Source organism: Chrysochloris asiatica, unplaced genomic scaffold (genome assembly GCF_000296735.1).
Source record: "Chrysochloris asiatica unplaced genomic scaffold, ChrAsi1.0 scaffold00049, whole genome shotgun sequence".
Lineage (NCBI taxonomy): Eukaryota > Metazoa > Chordata > Mammalia > Afrosoricida > Chrysochloridae > Chrysochloris > Chrysochloris asiatica.
This window is the reverse complement of record NW_006408567.1, coordinates 11349582-11369162: the sequence shown is the minus strand read 5'-3', so window position 1 is coordinate 11369162 and position 19581 is coordinate 11349582. Positions and strand designations below refer to the sequence as shown.

The window sequence follows — 19581 nt, the reverse complement described above, 5'->3', positions numbered from 1 at the left end:
GTGTAGTCACGCCACTTTTCTGTTGCTCTGCATGAGTGGCAAATACTTGAGTGTTCCTTGTCTGCCAAGTTTCTGCCTTACTCAGGCTTTGGGTTTTATAGGATTGACTGTGTAACTGTGACCTTCTAAAAAGCATCTTTCCCTCTAGAATGAGATTTACATCAGGACTTACTGACCTAGCACTCCACTCCTACCATGGTGCCGTGACACCTGAAGATGACTCCACAAATGGCCCTTCACTATTCCAACATTCACCAATTGAACTCAGTAATCAAACATATTTAGGTATATTTTCAGATGAATGTCTAGCTTTCAGAATTCTGTTCCTGGCTATGCAAAGCTCAGGCACAAAACAGACTCAGATAATGTGATCTCTCTTGCTATCCAAATCAAGATTCAGGCAGTGAGGGATTATCTGTAGCTCCTGATCAAACAGCAGCCCTTTAAGATTTTTCATGTTTGAATTTGCACAGAGAATTATACACAAATAGAAAAGAAACTCACCTGCAGCTCTCCTTCCCACCATCCACCTGGGTTCTTTTTTCGGATCAAAATCAGCTGACCAGGGGCCAGGGTAAGCTGCTCCGGGCCAGTAGCAGTGTATGAGGCAATAACCTGGGCAATTTCTGAAAAAAACAAGACCAAACATTGCAAGACACTGTTACAGTCATGGAAGGGGATTCTCTGAACAAACAGCCACCTCCTGGGTTCGCAGATTAACATCATCTTGGGTTGGTTTCCTACCAGGTAAATAAGACTCACTGTATCACAACCCCATTCCATGTGCTGCCAAGCAACTGTATCATTCAAGGTGTTGATGCCATTTGTTCTGTTCAGGGTCCATTTCTAGGAGACCCTCATCACCTGCCAACTTCCCTCCACAAACGTACCCTCCTCACCCCACCCCAGAGCTTCTCACAATCATCATGACCTCTCCAAAGATACCAAGAACCTCACTATTCTCCACCCCGACCAGGCCCCCGGCAGAGTCTGTACACAGTAGCACTCAATGATGGAACAAATGAAGTGAAAGAAACTCCAATGAACTCTTCCATCTGCCGAGTACAGTAGAAAAAGAAACTGTATTTTCTTCTAAAACCATTGGTGATATAAAAATTGTTACTTTAGGCTCTCTTCCCCACCAACGTGCTTTGCTTTCTTTGAGGCTCACATTTTGAGGTGATCCCTGAATATTGGGTATGGATCATGTCAATGCAAGTTGACTTCTTGTTATTTCAAGTTAAGGAGGATCCTGGAGTTAAGAAGTAACATGTTATGCCATGTCTCCCCCCGCCCAAAAATACAACACAGATAAAATGTAAACAGCTGTTCCATTCCTGATGTTAAAATCTCAGGAGACAGACTCCAGCACACCACAGACTAGACTCTAACAAGTACACTTCTACCAGTGAAGGAGGTTGAGGATGAAGAGACAAACTCCTCTTGACTGAACCCTGCCACATCTCCAGCGATTGCTTTCAGAACTAGAAGGAATACAGAACAAACTGTCCTATTCCTCAACACCCCATTTCCAAAAATGGTTCCTGGAAGGAAGGAGGGAGGGAGGAAAGAGGGAAGGAAGGCGCTCCCAGTCTCTGACAGTACTTCCTACTTCTCCACTAACTATGGAGAGTGTAAGATGCAGGCACATGGGCAAACTGCCACTATCCTATTTTGTAATCAGGGGTCAGCCACCATGACCACAGTGTCAAGCTGTCACAGTACACTCTTGGCTCTGTCTGAGAAAATCCAGAGAGAGCCCAGGTTACACAGACCTTGGCCCTGAGAGCTTTAGCAGGGAAGTCAGTGCAGAGGAGAAGGATTCTACTTTAATGTGCCAAGGAACAGCTCCAGATTCCAAGAGTTTTCAGTATAGAGAAGTGCAAATTAGAGCCCTATTTGGCTTCAGACACTCTTGGCTCACCATAGGATCTGGCATAAGCAGTCAGCATTCTGCCATAGCATTCTTTTCTGTCTTTTGTGTCCCTGAGTGGCTCACTGGTTTTCAGTATAAAGTTAAGCAGATCTGGGAATCCTATGTGAAATATCTGGGCCCTTTGGAATTACAGTCCTAAATGTAGAAGAATATCCACAGATTTGACCCAGACTGTCTAATATTTAGAGTCTGAATAAAATCCTAATGTAACCTGCAAACCCACTTCTGAAAGAGCTGAGCATTAGAACTTGTCTCTCAGTCTAGCAGGGTCTCTTTCAGGCCATTTTCGTCTAAGGACACAGTAGCACAAAAGCTCAAATGACCTACACAAGGAAGCTGTGCCAGACAACCGTATCATTTCACATCTGCTTCTGTCTTTCCTTTTTGTGTGTGTGTGTGTGCTCCTATTTATAAAACATGTGATTTTGTTTAAATAAGTGACAAGCCTTTGAATCCAGTGGGACGGTTATAATTTTGTGCCTTCAATGGATACCTGATGAACTGGCTCTAGCCTAGACCTTCACACTGTAATATCTCTAGCCTCCTTCACCGTGTGAGTCCTGGAACTTACTGTGTTGTAAGGACATGAGGAAGGTTTCCCAAACCTCACAAGAAGGTTGTGTGGGAAGCAGCGGACGCTGCAATCGTAGCAGCTCCATACATTGTCTTTATAACACAAGAGAACATTCTGTCTGGGAACATTCCCACTCCTCATGCGTGGAATAAGAGCCAAGACTCATAACCATGGATACATTAGTAATGGACTTCAAGGAAAAGATTCACTTTTTTTTTTTTTTTTAAAGGCTCCTGGCTCTAAAAACAAAGATGGAGAGCAGCTATCAATTACAATCAAAACAGAAAAATAAGCATCAGGATTTGTAACTTACCAGGCTTTTTTCCTAAACTCCCTGTTTTCCCAGCAGTTCCAGAGCCCTTAAAACAGAGCAAAAGGTCTCATTTGCATACTGAATAGTTTTGGTCATGCAACTTTAAAAAACGATTAATGATGATACAAACTATCTTGAGCCCCTAATTCCCCCCTTTCATTCAGGGGAAGCCCAGCAGCACTGTGTCGCCTGACATGGAGACAGGTATCAGGAAGACAGAAGACAAAACAAGTCATTTAAAACACACAGCTTTTATTCTCATCTGTACAAGAAACAGCAAAAACGTGGCAACACAGCACCAGAGGGGCTCTGCAGTCACATCACATAGGGGACTGCAGGCAAGAAAGACGATTCGTCTACACCCTAAACACTTAGCTGGTTCTTTATATAGCACACCACCCTGAGCTCACCACCCAGGCTTAACACATTAGGATATTAATATTTCGCTGCATATGTTGCAGAGTTTTATTCTATCAAGAACAAAAATAGTAAAGGTAACACCTGGAATTTCCGTCCTCCACTAGGCCCACTCCATCCACCTCTCGATCCTAAGAGGCAGTCTTTCCACCCCTGTTAGACACTGAAACGTCTCCACCAGTGCTTGGAAGCACAACCTGTTGAAGCAGCCATCTTTCTGTCCAACTATTAATTCTTCCAAATGTGCTGAGGGTTGAATTCCTCTCATAGATACTCATGGAATTTTAAACTGGCTGAGCAAGCCAACAGAGACCACGAGAGCCAGGACAGGGGCCAGACTGTCATCTATTGTTACACACAGCATTATTCTAAGTGAAGGTTCACCCTTGTGCCCATATCTCACAGTAAACTACGTATTCCAATTAAAACAACAAAACAAAAATCTTAATAAACAAGGCGAGAGTACTTCAAGATTAAAGTATGAAACTTCTCTACCAGGAAAGAACACAACTTCTCACATAGTCTCTTTATTTTTGGTTACTGACATTAAATAACCATAGACCAGGAAAAGTTTAGGTACAAAGTTTTACTCTGAATATGCTTTATTAATATGCCATTACATAATGCCAATCTCATTATTTTTACTGGACAAATATCAATTAAAAGAATACCAATGGAACAAGATTCCAAATAACCAGCTACTTTCCAGTAACAGGCTTATAATATACTGCCTACATCCCATTAAAATAATAAGGAAAAGGGCTATTGGCAATATCCAACAACAGAGTTCATGCGGGTTCAACATGCTGTCTTTGAAATGTCTCACCAGCACTGTAAGCTAGAATACTCAGAAGGACAAGCCCAGCTCTGATGGCACCTCAAACATGCTGCAGAGATGCTGCCCAGGCACTGTGCCCGCCTCTTCTCATTCACAGCAAGGAGCACGGATGGGACAATCCTGCTCCATCCCAGAGAGGTCAATCTATAGTTGAGGCTGGGTGTGGTTTTTAGCATGGTACACTGAACTCTGGGTTTGAGGACGAGAGAGGTGGCTTTTTAGATTTTTGTTGTTGTTATTAAATATGTAGCTAAATGCCTCAAATCCTTACACGTACTATTAGTTGTATGGCTAATCATTTTAAAAATGTGCTTCAGAAAGTATCTTATAACTCAGCTTACACAGTTTACCTTAAAAAAAAAAAAAAAGAAAAAAAGGTGACAGTGCTTTGTGTGTTTTTTAAGTTACAATATTTTTTATTTTGCTGACTTCAGATCCATTTCTTGTAGAAAACTGTAATAATCAAAGACATAATACAAGCAATGACTTTGTATTTTAACTAATGCAAAAAGTAAGGTCACTTGATGAGTTTTCATGCAAGGTAGTAAAACTCATTGAAATTAGATTTTCCTGGTTTTTTCTCCACTTCCCTGAAATACCATCTGTCTGATTCTTACTGGATCTAACATGTTGGCCTAGGGAAGGGTTTAATTCTCCCTCTCCAGGTAGAGAGAACAATATGCCTACTGTCTTACAAGGGGGAAGAACTTTTTTTCCTGATTTCTGCCAAATTCTCCAAGGGCAGGCATCTTATGCAAATTCCTTGAATGGGATTTCAGCTCTTTGTTCTCAAGACCAAAGCATGGGGAAAAAGAAAAGCAAAAACAAAAAAAATCAAAACAATAATAATATTCCCCCAAAAAACAAAATAAGAACCCAATCCAAAAAACCATTCTTGAGAAGTGCCAGAGAAGGCTGAAGATAGAATTACTATAGCTTGTTGACAGTCCACACACAGACCCCAAAAGAAGCTACCGATACTGGAGTCTGCAGAAGACTCAAGACACACTTTCCTGTTACTGTTGTTAGGTGTCTTTGAGTTAATTCCAACTCATAGCAACCCCACGTGACAAAGTACAACTGCCTCATAGGACTTCCTAAGCTGAACTCTTTAGGGCACAGACTGCTGGGTGGGTTCTAAAGTCCAATCTTTTGGTTAGCAGATGAGGGCTTACCCAGAGCATCATTTAAAGTAGAGACAGAGATATGTACATATGCTTAAACCTGAGAAAGTAGCCTCATTATGTTCTTTACCAGACTCTTTTCTCAATGTCTAGAAGAGTATGGGAAGAAAATGACTGTGAATTGACTTCCTACATTAAAAAAAAGCTAATCCCTGTTGTTTATGAATATCCAACAGATGCATTAACTAAATTTCTTCCCTGGAGCCCTAATTTGAAACAGGTTTCCCAGACTCAATGGCAGTCTTACCCCACAGTCACTAAACCTGCACTATCACAAAACACACTTCATACAATCAAGTGTTCAGGGTCTGCTTAACAATAATGGGCCCTACTTTCAATCTATAGGGTTAATGACATGTAAAATAAATTCAGTCCCTGATCAATGGTAATACTAGGGCTTAGTCCAACATATGCGATAGATATGTTGATAGATAGATAGATCCTGTGTCTTTTTTTTTTTTTAGGGGGGGGAGTGTTCAATTATTGCTATAAATTGTCCTCTGAGTACTGCTTTGGATATGTCCCAAAAGTTTTAGCATGCTGTGTTTTCATTCTCATTTGATTCAAGGAATTTTTTAAATTAATTTAAAAAACAGAAAAAGAAAGAAATCTGTTCTATTACCTAGCAGATTTTAAGCAGGGTGTTAATTCAACTTCCACGTATTTGATTTTTTTTCCCCCTTTATCTTCCTATTGTTGATTTCTAATTTTATAGCACTGTGATCTAAGAAGATGCTTTGTAGTATTTCAGTGTTTTTAGAAACTCTCTACTGCTCAATACTCTGGAGCCAGTATCATTAGAACACTTCAGTTTAGAAGGGTGAAACACTGCTGTATATCTTTCCTTCAGCACCTATAGTCAATGACCATGAAGATCTAATAACAAAATTTGTTTCAAAACAAAACTCAGTCACATGTAGGAATAGAAATTATTATTGAGTCTTATTGCGTTTACTTAGTACCTTCAGTACTTTGGTTTGTGGGAGGCCATGGTTACCCTGCAGCACCAAATGACAATTTGGTTCAGACAAAAGTTCAAACAATTACTGATCATACTACATTGCTGTCACATACCAGAACTTAGCAAAACCCAACCAAATATTCCATTGTCAAACATGGTGGCTCCCCACAAAGAGAGTCACCAAACAGAAATGGAGAGGAAACAGTTAATGTGGGTTTACCTCTGAATCTTTAAGCCTCACATAGTTAGAAGGGAAGACTCCGGATTTGTCGCCCACTGTTCCTGTCCACCAGTCACCATCTTTCTTGGTAACCAAAATCACATCCCCTTGCTGAAAGGTTAAATCTCCTTGCTCAGAACTCTCGTAAGTGTACATGGCAATAAATTCTGGTGGGGAGAAATATTGAGATACGGAGAGAGCTTGATTGTTTACAGAAATCCCAGACAGCTTTGCAAAAGCAGGTTATGAATAAGGAAGTTAGACTAAGAGCCATTCAAGACAAAGGCTAGTCACAGATAAAATACATAAAGTCACAGAATTTCCTGGAGTCCAAATCCCCCAACTGCAAATAAAAATGCAGTCACTGCCAATGGGGAGATAATTCATGTAAAGATCCAGCCATAGGAACAAAAACACAACTGCATGTCTACAAATAGAGGTATATTGAGGTAAACTACAATTTAACCTCATGATTTGTTTCTGAATGAAAATGGCATTTACATTTAGCTTTAACTAACATTTACTGAGTCACTATTTGGGGCTGAGCACTGGGCTAAATGCATTCATATGCAGGTTCCTGGTATATATTCACATATCTGTATTTCAGTTTTGAGGGTATCCAGTCACAATTTTCCAAAATTTGTCGATACATCCTTTATATAAGTTAGACACTAAGACACACTTTTTATTACTCAACTACCTGAATAAAAATGTATGTCCTATTGTTAGGACACAAATACACACTGTTTTGTTAAAATAGGCATCTACTTCTCAGTCAAGTATATGAACAGGTAATGGGGTGACGATCAAAGCAGTGACTACCCAACACCAGAAAATCATCAAGCCTTTTTTGACATGTTGAAAAGTAACAAGCTATAGTTTCTTGCATGTTATTATTTCTGAAATTTAGATTTAGAAGGTGTGCATTACAGAAGAAAAATTTATATATATCATAGCTCATTCTTTTTTTTTTGTAACCATCATGGTTGATTTTTCTAAGGTTTAGAAAAAAGTCAGAACCTCAGAAAATTCACTAGCCACAAAATTCTACATACTATACTAGATAAAGAACTACAAAAACATGAGATGAACACAAATTTCTTAGTTTCCACTCTTTCTCCATCTTCCTAAGCCTTTGTTTCAAAAAGCAATAGAAAAACTGCCATTTACCGAAAACGTTTATTTTTTATATCGGACAATGTGTATGTCTCATTAAAGATTCATATGAGATTCCGTCAAAGTAGAATCTAATGTGAATAATTAGGCAGAAACTTAGAAGAATCTTTTGTCTAATTGTGACAGTAGCGATAATGAAAATTAAAACACACACACACCACCTACCGCTCATGCTAAGGGTGAAGAGTTTTCTGCTGTGGAGCAGCCCTGAGAGGCTCCCCAAGGGCCTCCTTCAACAGCAGCAGTGCTGACCTGTGCACGCGTGGGACGAGCAGCCAAGCTCATGGAAAGTGCTGGATCCCACAGCACACACAGGCTGACCGAATGGTGTATGCTACATGAAGACTGTTTTTAGCCTTGTGGTGCTAGTAACCTATGGCCTCCACGGTGAAAACTGGGAGAATGATTTCCCACACAAGGAAATCAAATTTAGCAGCTTTAATAAGGGCATTCTTTTCTCATTAATATGCTCATTCCACTGATTTCTGAATATCCGGACCTTTCCCTTTTTGCTCCTGGTTTCATTTTGCTCCCTGTTACTGTTCTTTATTGTAGAGCTCATATTTGACCATCTAAGATAGCATCATTGGCAACCCTACTTTCCCCAGAGATTCTTGCATTTGAAAGCCACTTTCTTAAAAAGGAATCCACATTTTGAAGTAACTTTCAAAATGCTCAAGAAACTTCAGAAACATGAACTCTGGCTGAACTTGACATTGCAACAGAAAACACAAAGGCGATGGGAAAGCTCTCTCAGGCTTTCCTTACCCTGCACTGCGCACAGGCGTCTGTGAGGCTGCCTGCCACTAAAATAACAACGGGGAGGCATGACAGGCAGGCAAGGCAAGGGGACCCTCATCTGTTACACCCTGTTCATGAAAACTCTGACAGAGGGCACCAGGCCATCCTTGCCAAACCAAGATTTTAAGAGCTATCCAAACTGGCAATTTAATCTGGTTTATAGTTTATTTTAAATTTAATTATTTCTAAGGTCAGAGTCCTGGTGTGGTACTGTAGGATATGCACTTGACCTCAAGGTCGGTTTGAACCACAAGGTTGGTGGTTCAAACTCCTAGCCACTCTTCGGAGATGCTATACAAGGTTGCTATGAGTCAGAACTGACTCCACGGCACTTAACAACAAGGCCGTATTAACAAGTGGTTTCTAAATATGTACAAATAGCTTTTCTCGGAATTTTAAATGTCCATGTCCTTGCCACGCCCCCCACCGCCACTCCAAACAATGCCAGCGGGCTTTCCTAATGTTTCCTTACCTACCTCATTCAAAACGCAGCTAATAAATGTCAACTAAGAATAGCATTTATTTTGTCCTCCCATATTGAAGTATGTGTGTGGTTCATATGTAAACTATTTATGAGGCCTCAGAAAAAACCACAGTTGTAGTACATGTTTTCCAAAATAAATCAACATCTGTGCCACGTGGTAAGAATGTTCACTGCTCTAAGTGACTCTATCAAGAATTCAGGAAACAATGCAAAAGGAAAATGAAAGAAGCTGTGCTTTGTTCAAAAAGCTTCACACATGTTATTTCACTCTCCCTGAAGGAATTTCTGACCTAAGGGTTTATTATACATACTTTACAGATGAGGAAGCTGAGGCATGACCAAAACCATAAGGTTGCTTGATGAGCATTGGGATATAAAGTCTGGCCTTCCAATGACATGTGAACTGAATATAACACACTCAATTCTGAAGGGGGTATGTGCCACAATTTGCTTTATACTGTACTGACTCTGTAAGATGTGACTAAGGAACTTTTTGCTTTGTCTAAAGTGGGTAAGAAATGCACTAAAATGATGAGAATGTACACAAAGAACCAGACTAATGACTGTCCGTGAAAAGTGACTCTAGGAGGCGGCTTTTCCACGAACTTTGTGATGCTAGTGACAGCATCTATTAGCTACAAACACTGCTTGGACTTCTACATGGAAAGTCTGTCTGATTCAGGTAGTTCTTGTCAATTACTACCATGATAAAGTACTTTATTGAATGTAGAAAAGACAAGATTTCTACCATTACAGCCTGGGTTATACAGAGTTTGGTCATTTGAAAAAATTTTCAATAATAGCCTATGGTATATACTGGCATTTATAGAATACTTACAATTATGTCCAAGTAGAGACCTGAAAATAATACAGTTAATTATTTGTGTAATAATTACTGAAAATGAATTATTTGTTGTTGTTAAGTGCTGTCAAGTTAGTTCCGACCCATAGCGACCCTGTATAAGGTTTCCAAGGAGCAGCTGGTGAGCTTGAACTGACAACCTTAGGGTTCAAACTGACTTTGCAGTCTAGTGCATTAACCCACAGAGCCACAACAGGACTCCGAAAATGAATTACTTAGGCCTATATAATTTGGCTTGGTTATTTACATGAAATAGAGAAACAAAACTTCTGTTTTATTTGGGGTAATACAGATGGTACTAGTATTATGTGAGAGTTTTACTGGATTGTATAGAAAAAGTTTTAAAAGAAAATAATGATCTAAAATCAGACAAGGCTACATCAGAAGTAACAATGGAAAAAATTTAGCTATGGAGATACTCAGATATTCTCACTGTATTTGATGGGTCTCTTTCAAAAGTCAAGTCAAAAGGCAAAAAAAAAAAAGGTCAAAAGGCTCATAATCAAATATAATTAGAAAATTCATCATTCATCAGAAAATAGATAATCAATATCATCAACAGTATTTTGAATGTCTCCATAGAGTACTCTGATTTTGTAAAGGGCTATACTTTCTTTTTACTTTACAGCCTGACACACTGATCATATTCACACCATCGATGTTTAAATGAAATTCAGTATCATTTCAAACATTAATTGTCCGTGTTACAAAGTTTCCTCAATTCTTTTAAAGAACATAGTTTGCCTCAGGTTCTCACCTTCTCCTGAAACAGCTGGTTTGGCTGCTGGGGAAGCTACTCTCTTTAGACTTGCAGGACTTTCTGAAGAACCGGAATCCATGCTGAAAGAAGGGAAGAAAATCCTATCTTACTTTTTACCTTAACAGTAACAATGGCACTGATTTTTCTCTCTGAAAATGGTTTAACTTTAAATAAAAACAATTTGCAACATTTTGAGCAGTCCACAGCTGATGTAACTGCACTCTCCTAAGTTAAACTCATGTAATAAAGTGCTTCTTCACCATCACCATGAGGCATATACTTGGTTTTCAGCACTTTCCTACACACTGGTCTATTCCAAATCAAAGCATGACTGGCATGTATGCATCAAGTAGTTTTGTATTTTTGTCTTGTTCAAACTCATGTATATCTTTGGGGGGGTTGGGGAGAACATCTATTTGCTTGGAAAAATTAAGTAACATTCTTGTTAGGGTTTTATGTTACAATCAGACCTTATCGACAGAGATAATTCTTCCAAATGTTCCCCCATATGCTTTGGGCTAGCTTCTAAGTACACAAATACGCCTGACATAGGACTAAGTACTAAGTGGACAGAGAGCTACAATCTCAACAAATCCACAAGAAGGTTCATAGTCTCCGAGTAGAAGTCCCTCTTACATAAGTCAATGACAGGTTTACAGGCTTCCATGAGAGAAGGTCCTTTCTGTCAATTATGTGCTCTAACCTTTGCAGTTAAAAGACAATTGCAGAAAACAAAATGATCCTGGAATTTACATCTGTGACTCTTAACTAGTGCAAACAACAATTTAACAGTGAATATTTGTGTCAAAAAGAAGCAGTCAAATTGAAAAATACCTTGTAGATTTCCTTATGGGCCCTGATATGAGTTTCACGTATGACTTGGGGAACCAACCCTTTTGACCTTGGACTTCTCCAAACCACCACATGTCTTGCTGTTCCAGGACGGTGATGACATCATTCTTGTTAAAATTTAAATGGTTGTCTTTTTTGGCTCTCCATGGATACAGGGCTTGCGCTTGTAGCCCCTCCACCTTTTCACCCTTGTGTGAAATAATATAAAGGAGCTATCGTTATATTGTGGTTTGCCATAGATGAAGGCAGACGTAGATGCTGATGTGGGCACGTGCACAGCTACCAAGGACCACACTTCAGCGCAGCAGGAGTGCTACGTGCGTCTCTGCTTTCTCAGTACTTGTTCATTTCCGAGAACCTAGCGCCCCCGCCCATTCACAAAGCCAGTGGCTGCTGTCCTACAACACTCTATTTTGATTTGACATATTTTCATTCTCAAGTGATTCAAGGTGCTTCCTCATTTCCAATCTGTCTTGGATTTTCTGGTGTGGCACTGTAAGATAAGCACTGGACCACATGGTTGGTTTGAATCGCAAAGTCGGCGGTTCAAACACTTCAGGTTTCCTTGGAAACCTTATACAGGGTCACTATAAGTCGAAACTGACTCAATGGCACTTAACAACAATGAAGCAAAAACCTGATAAATCCTCACAAGATACTTAACTGACATCACAGCTTAGATGTTGTTGTTGTTATTTAGTACTGTTGTAGTGGTTCCAACTCATAGCAACCCTATATAGTACTTCCAAGATGCAACTGGTGGGTCTGAACCATCAACTTTGTGGTTAACAGTCCAGTGCTTACCTTACAACACCACACCAGTACAGTACACAGGGAAATAGGCCCACAATGGAATATGTTTGTTTTAACTCCTTTTTCCAAAAAACAGAGATTTGGTTAACATACATTCATTGTAAGGAGAGGACAGAAACTATTCATCCTGGGATTTTACACAGTTTAATCATCATTTATTGTATATCTATATGCAAGGCACTATGGGGTTACAAAGATGAATAAAATGCCACATCTGTCTCCCCAAAATAACTTGAGTTGAGGCACTTTATTAACCATAAAGCCAGCTGCTGTCAGACTAGAACTGTACAGAGTTCCCAATGGCTGAGGTTTTAGAAGTTTATCACCAGGACTTTCTTCTCAGGAAAACTCTGTATAGACTCAAACTCCCAACCTCTCCGTTACCAACTGAAAGCATTAGGCGGCTGCACCACCCGGGGACTCTACACAGCACAATAAAAACGGTCAGGAAGATATTACTAGCAAGGGAAACAACAATTAATGGGGAAGAAGAGATAAAAACAACTACATATACCACCACCTGGCAGAATAAAATAAGATAAAAAGAGGTTCCATTTATTCACTGTGGAAATGGGCAGGAAAGAGGGGCGAGTTCTGCCCGGGAGCAGCCGGGAGATTTTCACAGAGGAGGCAGTGTTTGAGTTGGGCCTGGAAGGACGAGGCGGGTTTTGATAGCTAGGGCTTCGGAGGCAGGGCACTGCAAGCTGAGGGCACAGCACGGGCAATGGGTCCAGGAAGAGGAGCAGAATCCAGGGGTGCATGTGGCCTAGTATCATGGAGGAGTGTAGGAGGAGCTGACACTGGAAAGGTAGGGTGAGGCATTTATTAGCTTTTTGATTTATTGTCCCCCAAACAACTGTTGCAGAAACCATTACAATACCTAAACCACTACTAAAAAATAATGTCAACATTTATATAACTAAGTGGAAAGGAACAAAAGATAATGCGCTAAAACAATTTATTCAAAATAGATCTGTACTTGCCTTTGAAAACTATTTCATACTGATGCTTCACAATGATCATGTAGACCAATGAAGAATTCAATTTACAATGGGTCACATCATTTCTGCATTCATGTCAGTAACCTTTAAACCCCAGTCTTCATGGCTTCTCACCTTCTTAAACCTATGATGCTCCCAATTCCTTCACTCTTAGCTGTGCACTCCTTCACACCCTTCAGAACTTTCTCTAGATTTCAAGCATCCCCAGGGAAGAGCCCTGGTGGCACAGTAGTTCAGCGCTCGGCTGCTAACCAATAGGTCAGCAGTTGGAACTCACCAGGCACACCATGGGACAAAGACACGCCAGCCTGCTTCTGTAAAGATGCACAGCCTTGGAAATTCTAGGGGGCAGTTCAACTCTGCCCTACAGTGCTGCTCAGCTCTTTACCTGTCACCCTCGCAGTGACTCTCCTCCCCTCAAAACTACAGACTCCAAAGCCTCCTGAACAGCTGAATCCTCTCAGCCACTTTCACTTGCTTCGCTTGGAACAATGGACCCGAGCCAGCCATTTCAGCTGTTCCTTCATTAGTATTTCAGTGTCTTTAACCTTGAGACACTTAGCTGTGCCTGCCTTGTCAAATCTTTTCACATGGATGTGAACTAATTGTGCCTGGGCTAAAATGCCAGGTTTGTCACTTACAAATTATGTGACCATAGGCAGTGGTTTAATCTAAATCTCAAAGGTTTGTTAAGAAAGTTTATTATCTGCTCTAACAGTTACAAAAGTAGCTTCTTGTTGTTGTTAGGTGTTGTTGAGTTATTTCCTGATGGCAACCCCATACACAACAGGTTCAGACCACCATGATCCATAGGGCTTTCAGTGGCTGATATTCAAAGTAAGATTACCAGGCATTTCTTTCTAGTCTGTCTTAGTCTGGAAGCTCCACTGAAACCTGTTCAGCTTCATAGCAATCCCGATGCCTCCAATGATAAATGAGATTCACTGGCCAGGAATCAAACCCAGGTCTCCTGCAAGGAAGGTGAGATTTCATAACACTGAGCCACCTCTGTCCTCAGTGGCAGTTTACTTTAGTATCTTTATTCCTAGTCCCAAACTGTTAAATATGTAAGAGAAAGCCAAATCAATGTGCAATGACCAGAGATTCCAGTTAAATTCAGCCCTGCCTTTCTTTGTTCTCTATTCCTTCTTTTCACCTCCTGAAACTCTCCTATACCCCTCAGAACCTCTGGACCCTTACTGAGAATGATGCCTCACAGCACAACCCAAACTCCTTTCTCCAGCCTCCCTTTACCCTACCTCTTCCAGAAGAAAAAGAACCCCATCTTTTCTGTGTTTTAATACTTGGATACTCACTCCATTGGCGACTCCCCATGCACCTCAGCACCTCTCACTCTGCCCTGCTCCTTCTCTTCTCCTTCACAAGTCTTCCCACTTTCTCACCACTCATTTAGGCTTTACTCTTTTGCAATCTGGCTCTACCTACAAACATAAGGATATTCTATTCGCCACACTGTGTGGTCTCTGCTTAAATATGACCACAGCCTTTAATGAGCACAGTTCCTCTGGAGGTGCCCTCTCCTCCATCACTCAGCCACCATTGAATGAACACCTTGCATTTGTGATGTTCAGTGCTAAGCTGGGATGGATGCAGAGAACAACAGCACATCTCTGTTGTTCCTCTTCTTCCTGGTCACAGACTAAACATTAATCCTGTGTATTTTCTATTTTGTCTCCCTTGATATGATCCATTTCTCTTTGGGGAAGACTCTACCTATAACTCTCATCTTGTCCTTTCTCCCAATTTCCACCTAAACTCAATTTCCTCTTTGTTTCTTCCTTTCTTTGTGCTCCCGTAGGCATTGGGACCATCTTTAGACTCTTCTCTGTAGTCTCCCCTCACATGGTTTTCCTCCCCAAGACAGAAAATGTTTACTAAGCTGAGCTCAGGCCTCCCTTGCTCTCACTTAAATGATAGCAACAGCCTCCTGGCTGGCTCTGCAGCCCTGAAGCCTTCCTACTAACCATCTTGCAGAATACCTCCACAGGGCTCTGTCCAGGTTCCTTGTGTAAGCCCATCATTCCCCAGATGCCTGGCTTTATGTACTTGACTTCATTATTTATAGATATTAGTTCACTCCTTTATACTTATTGCACTAAGCAATACAGAAATATTTAGAATTGTTGTGGTTTGGTGCCATTGACTTGGTATCAACGCATAGCAGCCCTATGCACAACAGAACAAAACATTGCCTGGTTCTGTGCCAACCTTACAATCATTGCTACGCCTGACCACTGTGCCAATCCATCAATGCATCAATTCTTCTACGATCTTCCTTATGCACTGTCCAGCTTTCACATGCATATGAGGTTATTGAAAATACCATGGCTTGCGTCAGGCACACCTTAGTGCTCAAACTGACATCTTTGCTCTTCAACACTTTAAAGAGGTCTTGTGTGGCAGATTTAGAATAGCCACTTTTATTCTTTCAGAAATTACTCATTCTTAGCTGGCCATTTAAGAGCTTTACCTAACCTGATAAATATACAAAAGATTTGAACAAATGAATTGACCAGGCATGATTTCCCTAATCACACTCTCAGATCTTCTACTTAAGGGCTGTCCTGATTGCATGTTTTGTCTGGTAAGTCAGCCCTCTCATTTTAAAGTAAACTGTACCTACTGCTCTAGACACAGCTCAAATGCCATTTCTGCAATGAAGAGGCTTCCCGAGTCAGTCCAGATAGAAGCTTACCCTCCTGTGCACGATTCACTGTTGGCAACAAACCTGGTGCCTTAAACTGGATCCCACACTGCTAGCTGACCCAGATACACGATAAGGCATATTCTAAATGACATTACCAATAAGTATTTGCTGAATTTTTGGTACATATAGCATGCTAAGTCCTTCATACTGCCCTCCCAGTGACTGTTTTTACCTGGCCCAACACAGGAGAAGGAGAGGAGCCTGTGACCGTGGCTGGCGTAAAGGCCGATCTCTGCCGTAACTGGCCAGCACTCGGGACAGTGAGCGAGGGTTGGGCTGCCCACGCGTCCCAGTTATCTGTTTCTGGTTTCTCACTCGTGTTGGTGGGCCACCTGAAAAGAAAAGGACATCACTGTAAATAACCTGTGAGCCCATGTAACACCATTCCTTCACCACTAGCAACAAATCTAAAGCAAACTGCAGTTTCTCTGAGTCTTGAGTTCCTCATTAATGAAATGCAAACAATACACCACTGTCATTTGTAAGGGGTATACGAAATAGTGGACGGGGCAACACATTAGAATCTGTGTAAGGCAGAAACCTGTCAGAGAAGGAAAGCTCATAAAGTACTGTATTTTTGTTAAAATGAGCAACAGAAACGTGGTAAGACTGCACCCTATACAGGGTTGTTATGGTTGGAACCAAGTCGATGACACCAAGCAGCACTGAAAAAGACACATCAGAGCCTGGATAATGCAAGTTGTTTGTGATCAACTGCTAACCTAAACGTTGGACTTCTGAACCTACCCAACACTACACAGAAGAAAGGCCTCGTCAGCTGCTTCTGTGACTATTATAATCAAGACAACCCTGAACAATTCTATACTATAACACATAGGGTTACCATGAGTTGGAACTGGCTCCATGGCAAGGGCTTATAAGAAGTAACTAATTTGAAAATGAGAATCACAGGCCCAGATTTTTGGTGTAGAAAACAGGATGCCTACAATATACACAAGAGAGAGCTGCACTCTATGGAAGGAAGTCACACTCGTCTCATCCATAGCAAGACCAAACCCTGGAAAACACGGCATTTGTCTTCTATTTTAGCCTCAACTCTGGTTTACAAAGTAAAACCTTTCAACTCAGGATGAGAGTTTCAACTTGGAAGTCATGAAAATAAAAGACTATTTTTTTAAAAAGCACAGATTAGGTAAGGAAGACCTTATTTAGTACCTGCAAACTTAGACAAGAAATTGTTGTTGCTGTTAAGTGCTGCTGAGTTGGTTCCGACTCATAGCGACCCTGTATAGGTTATGACAAACAGGCTAGTCCATTACAATCTCCCTTCCACTTCTTCCTGTCCTTGGTCAGTAATCTCCCTTCCTTCCTCTACTGGTTTCATTGGATTTTTCTCAGGCACCACATCTTGACTTCTTGCCTTTGATTTGTTTCTTCTGAAGGTAACTGTTGTTGTTGTTAAGTGCTGTCGAGTGGGTTCCGACCCATAACGACCCTGTACAGGGTTTCCAAGGGTGTAAATCTTTACGGGAGTAGAAAGCCTTATCTTTCTCCCACAGAGCAGCTGGTAGTTTCGAACCGCTGACATTAAGGTTCGCAGCCCGATTCGTAACCACTACGCTACTTAGTGGGGGGAAAAATGAAAACATGTATTCAAATCTCTTTCTCTTGTATTCTAGTATAAAATGGCCTCAGACTACTGAATGGCCTGTAACTGGAAGTGTGGGAGCGGGTGCCATAGTGGGCACTCTCAGCTCTCATGTCACCCTGTCACACACTGGTTTTTAATGCCATTTCCTGATGACCAAGGACACAAAACTAACAGCAGCCAAGAGTACACATCTCTTCATGTCACTGCATCTTTGTATAAGACTAGTTGACAGTGGAAAGTTCATAAAGGAACAGCTTCCTATCATTTTCAAAAGCACATGACTGAGTTCAATTCTGAAACGCAGTAAAAAAGAGACAAAACGTTATTTACATGCAGGAAATGACTGGACATTTACTGCCTGACATGGGTGTCAAAACAGATGATTAGGAAACTATTTCTCCATTTCTTCCACAAGAATGAAAGCTACAGACAGACTGTCCAACTAAACAGAATGGTGGTGTTGTTGCTAAGTAAGTGCTGTCAAGTTGGTTCTGACTCATAGCGACTCTGTGTATGGTTTCCAAGGATGGGCTGGTGGATTTGAACTACCAACTTTGCAGTTAACAGTCCAGTGCTGATCCTACAGAGCACACTAGGTCTCCATACTAGACAGGATAATAGTCTTTATTCTTACTGCACTAAGTCATTTTTCAGGCAATGATATCATTAAATGCAGTTCAGAGAATATAACCCACAATTTGCCGGTAGACCAGATGGAGTAAGTGGTAATGAAAACAACTCCCTTAGCAGTATAACACAAGACCAAACAAATGATTAAAAAAAAAGATTTCGAAACTGAGATTTCAAAATCAATCAGAAATAGCATGGCTACACGTACGTGGAGCTGAAGTCGGCCCAGTTGTTGGGGGTAGTGGAGGGCTCTGAAGAGGGTACAGCCAAGGGAGCAGGGCTTTCCCGCAAAGCCAGTTTCGGTGCAGGGGCAGGTGTCAGCTCTGCCACTGGTTTGACTGGGGCAGGAACCTCGTTTTCCAGAATTTTCTCTGCATAGTTTGCAGGGAACCATCCTGTCTTCCCTTTTAATTCTCCTCCAAGCCATCCGGGTTCTCCAGTTTGGCTCTCATCCACCTGCAGGAAAGTCACCACGTTCGACGTCAGTGGAAATAGTCAGTCCCCCAACACACCATATACCTTCCAGAACAAAGCCCTAGGCCTCTGGCCCTTTTAAAAGGACTACTTAGAGATTTCTTCTTCTCCCTTTTTTTTTTTTCTGATTCTGAGTGTCTGAGAAAAATGGTGTGGTGCTGTAGGACAAGCACTGGGCTGCTGACCACAAGGCTGTCAGTTCAAACCACCAGCCACTCTTCAGGAACCCTATATACGGTCTCTATGAGTCCAAACTGACTCTCTGGCATTTAACAGCAACAAACATTAACTTAGGGGAGAAAAAAACAAAACAGTAAGTACTGCAATTTAAGTTCTTACTTTTTATACTTCTTTTTCTAATAAGGACAGTTAAGATAAAGTGCTCAAAGACCTAAGGCACACAGCTTAAATTTTTAGAGTTATTTTGAATTGGAAAGTGATCTGACAGACTTTATCATTCAAGAATCTATACAACTAGTTTTTAAAAAATAATTTGACTTGGACTTATATTTAAAGTTGAAAGCAAAGGGTACAATCAGTATCAATTTAATAATTTAAAATACTCAAACAACTAAGGAGCATTTATTCAGCCTAGGGACAAGTTAAAAACACAGACTTGGATGGTTTCCAAGGGAAGCAAAGTGGACTGCTGTGCTTAGTCATTTAAAAATACACAGCTACATGATGAGAACATTAAGGAAGTGATTATATACAGCAACAATCTATTTTATTAAGGTCCTATAGTTTTCTTTCATATGAATTTAACTTTAATATTCACAAAAGTATGCAGGGGAATACAGGATTCTGCAGATCACAGTTCTCATAGAGGATACTTATTATACCAAGTTCTTTTAATGCTTGCTTTTACTTTAATGCTGACTCACAGAAGGATCATTCACACTGGCCAAACTCACTGTTTATTTTTACAAGTTACCCCCACTATTT

General features: G+C 40.8%; 1 protein-coding gene across 1 annotated transcript in view; it reads right to left on the bottom strand.

The window, feature by feature from the left end:
- The window catches only part of ITSN1 (intersectin 1 (SH3 domain protein)), a 352172-nt gene that overhangs the window by 102870 nt on the left and 229721 nt on the right, over window positions 1-19581 (bottom strand). Inside the window, exons 21-27 of the mRNA XM_006862548.1 lie at window positions 18371-18618; window positions 16093-16252; window positions 11361-11566; window positions 10524-10606; window positions 6444-6610; window positions 2824-2869; window positions 505-626 (exon numbers count right to left, since the gene is read on the bottom strand). Of these exons, the coding sequence (XP_006862610.1) occupies window positions 505-626; window positions 2824-2869; window positions 6444-6610; window positions 10524-10606; window positions 11361-11566; window positions 16093-16252; window positions 18371-18618 (1032 nt within the window). The remainder of the gene's footprint in view (window positions 1-504; window positions 627-2823; window positions 2870-6443; window positions 6611-10523; window positions 10607-11360; window positions 11567-16092; window positions 16253-18370; window positions 18619-19581) is intronic.